The sequence below is a fragment of the Hyposmocoma kahamanoa genome, unplaced genomic scaffold (genome assembly GCF_003589595.1).
Source record: "Hyposmocoma kahamanoa isolate Upper Pololo Valley unplaced genomic scaffold, ASM358959v1 209, whole genome shotgun sequence".
NCBI lineage: Eukaryota > Metazoa > Arthropoda > Insecta > Lepidoptera > Cosmopterigidae > Hyposmocoma > Hyposmocoma kahamanoa.
Genome location: NW_020653730.1, coordinates 20881 through 24088, shown reverse-complemented (window position 1 = coordinate 24088; position 3208 = coordinate 20881). Strand labels below are relative to the sequence as shown.

General features: G+C 37.6%; 1 protein-coding gene across 1 annotated transcript in view; it reads left to right on the top strand.

Moving 5' to 3' along the window:
- Positions 1-29: 29 nt before the first annotated feature.
- The window catches only part of LOC113227306, a 7401-nt gene continuing 4222 nt past the window's right edge, over positions 30-3208 (top strand). Inside the window, exon 1 of the mRNA XM_026460192.1 lies at positions 30-277. Within this exon, the coding sequence (XP_026315977.1) occupies positions 228-277 (50 nt within the window). The 5' untranslated portion in view covers positions 30-227. The remainder of the gene's footprint in view (positions 278-3208) is intronic.

Genomic DNA, 3208 nt, shown 5'->3' with positions numbered 1-3208 from the left:
TAGTAACAAAAGTACACATTTTCAGCCAAAACGGAACAAATGATAATGCAGACCGACGTCGGAATAGATCCAGCGCGGCATGGGAATATTTCGAAATAAAGGACCCGCATAAAAAAATCGCCGCATGCACCGTTTGTGGGGCGAAGTGTTCTTATAGAGCATCTGTTAGTAATTTGACGAAACATGCGCGGAGGAAGCATGGATTGGGACCTTTTAGGAGTAGCAGCATGGATAAGTCCGATGGAGAACAGGAAGCTAGTGATGTGGAACAGAATAAGTGAGCTAATTTCATTAGTATTAAAAAAACAGATCTTGTCTGTCGACTTTGTATTTTTTATGCATCGTGTTCATTTCTCCACAACTCTGGGGCCCTACTCCTGAAGAAAGAAATCAGTAGTTACGGCCGTTTCCCCACTATGGTTGACCTGCTGAACTAACTATTCTTAAGATCCGTCAACGAAAAGACGGGCCCGTTCGTCTGTCAAATCGCGCTGTCATACAATATTACACATCGTTTCAACCCATTTAAAACAAAAAGTAAACAAATAAGTCTCTTACCCGACCATAGACTGTTTAAGATGGCCAAATTGTAAGGGCAAACTACAAATCGAATAATTTATGGAATGAATCGATTTGTTTAATTAAGTCATGCTAGCGGTTTTCATTACATAATCTACAAAATCGTATTTAAAATTTCCGAATACTTAATTTCAAATCCTTACACTTAGATACTCGTTCGATTGCGTTTGAAATTTTCGATTTACTAAATTACAAAAACTTTAATTGAATGAATCGAATGTTTGTTCCGTACAGCACTATTCATACATATATAATTAAAACATAAGCTCACTTTTTGACTACCATTTTTCAAATATTATTCAAATGAATATTGTTGGAAAAAGTGATGAAATATCAAGTCATCATCATTCGATTTATTGAGTGATTGCATTACAAATGCAACCAAACCGTTTTGTTGCCTTTACTAGACTAGCTCTAGCCCCGATCGAAACCTAACTTTGTATGTTGTTAAAGACGGCCTTAACTACAGATTTCGTGCTTCGAGAGTTGGTCCCAGGTTACTAATAACTAATTCAGAGTAAATTTCTCGATGTTTTCTTATTCATCACACTGCTGAGCATGGCTCTCCTCAGAGCAGACAGTTTAGGCTGTAGTCCGCCACGTCCTTTTTCTTGTATGAACCTTCTTTTTAAAACGAGGTGTTTCACGCGAGCCTATATTTTAGGAAGTGAGGTGGGCACCGCCTCTCGCGTCCCGCAGCCTACGCCCTTAAAAATCGCGCTTCCCCGAGCAAATAACCTTGAGCATTCAGCCCCTTTTTACCGCACTACACCTCTCCAATCTTTCGTAAAACTTTACCCTCGCCAACTAGATTATACTCCAACAATCTGCACACCAAACTCGACACACACGACAAGCACTGAACCACTTTGTAGTTTCATAGATCTAAACTCTCATGTATTGATAACGAAGAGTCATTTTAGTGATTACTTACATCTTAGAGCAGTACTGAAGTAGATTTGTAGTAGGTACATACCTCGCATCATCGTCAATTTGTTGTTTTCGACCCACACCATTTCACACAGATCCGACATCGACAAGCGTCCGATGGCGACTGACGGGGCTACGGGCGGCGCGGCGAGTCGTTAAACCGCTAGGCAATTTCTACTTTTGGGATAAATAATGTTAATTTAAACGGCTTTAGTCGAAAACCATTTAGCAAGTTGTCTGTAGGACTTAAAAGAGAAATATCTCCATATAAAATTATGTGCAAAGTTAGACATTTTGTTCATAAATAATTTAAAAAAATAAACAATAAAAAATTTCATATGATCGGATAAAGTACATCCTATCGTATAAGCACATTCTAATATCTATGGTTCATCTTTTTTGAAAATGGAGTACAATGGCAGTTCATTGCGAAAAAGTGTGGGCCGCTTACAAGCAGCTAGTGATTGCAGTCGATAAATATTCTATCGACTATCGATTGAATGTTGGTTACGCTTATGCAATAAAAAGCCGAACTGTTATCATTTGAATCGTCATCGATTTCGATTGTCCATGTAAGGTCATATATTATACATTTAGAATTATGTCTATTAAAAAATACAAAGAGGATACAAAATTTAAAAATTTTATTTTTCATTTTAATTCAACATAGATAATCGAGTCCGTCTGTTCTTAATAAAATTTATATGAGTAGAAATTGATTTCGATACTATTAGGCCAACTGTAAAAATAGGAATAAAGAAGGCAATAACGCAATCAGTAATCATTACAACGTCGTAACATTCACAATTTAGTCGTTATTGGCAAAATTTTACCTTTCACAATCTATCGATAAAACTGTCGACAACTACTACATGACTATTTAAAATTTCACGAAAACTGGCAATCCTGCAAATGTCATTTTACTCCGTTTTTTAAAAAGGCAGATCATAAACCATTTGATCAAGCATAATAGTTTTTCCCGCATCTCCTCGTGCCTCGCATTAAATAACTGACCAAAATCGTCCCGGGTTGGAAAAAGGAGGGGGAAGGCCTTTGTCCAGCAATGGAAACAGAGCAGGCTTATAATATCTACACATCGTTATAATAATTTGAACAGTTGATGTCGTAATTGTGAATTAATATCTCTTCTACCGTTCTCGTAGACGTCCAAAATGTAAACAAATGGGATAACCTTTTTTTAGCGCCTGATGGTAAGCTACACGCCTGTCCATAATTATTGCAGTGCCACTCAGAGCATTAAATCGCAAAGATCTAAGGGGCACTGCCACGACGCCCGACACCCTGAGACATAAGTTGACAAGTCCCATGTGCCTGTTATTTCACCAGCACCCTTACCCTTCAAAACCGGAACACAGTAATGCTAACATTACTGCTTGGCGGCAGAAATAGGTTAGGTGGCAGTACTTCCCAGGACGAACTCTTTCACAAGGCGCTCTACTGCTACTAACTGAGCAAAAATCTACATTTTAAATAGTAGTTTCCTATTTTTGACGATAATAAAATGTTTAAAATTATTTTCAAACTGTAACCTGTTAAAATTTATAATAATTCACGGTATGCCATTTGTATTTTAAGGTCGTAAATAGTTTTATGACACTGGTAACACAATCGAGAACGAAAACATTATTTGCGCCGCCATTTTGTCGTGTCATTCGTGCCGCCATTTTGTCGTGTCATT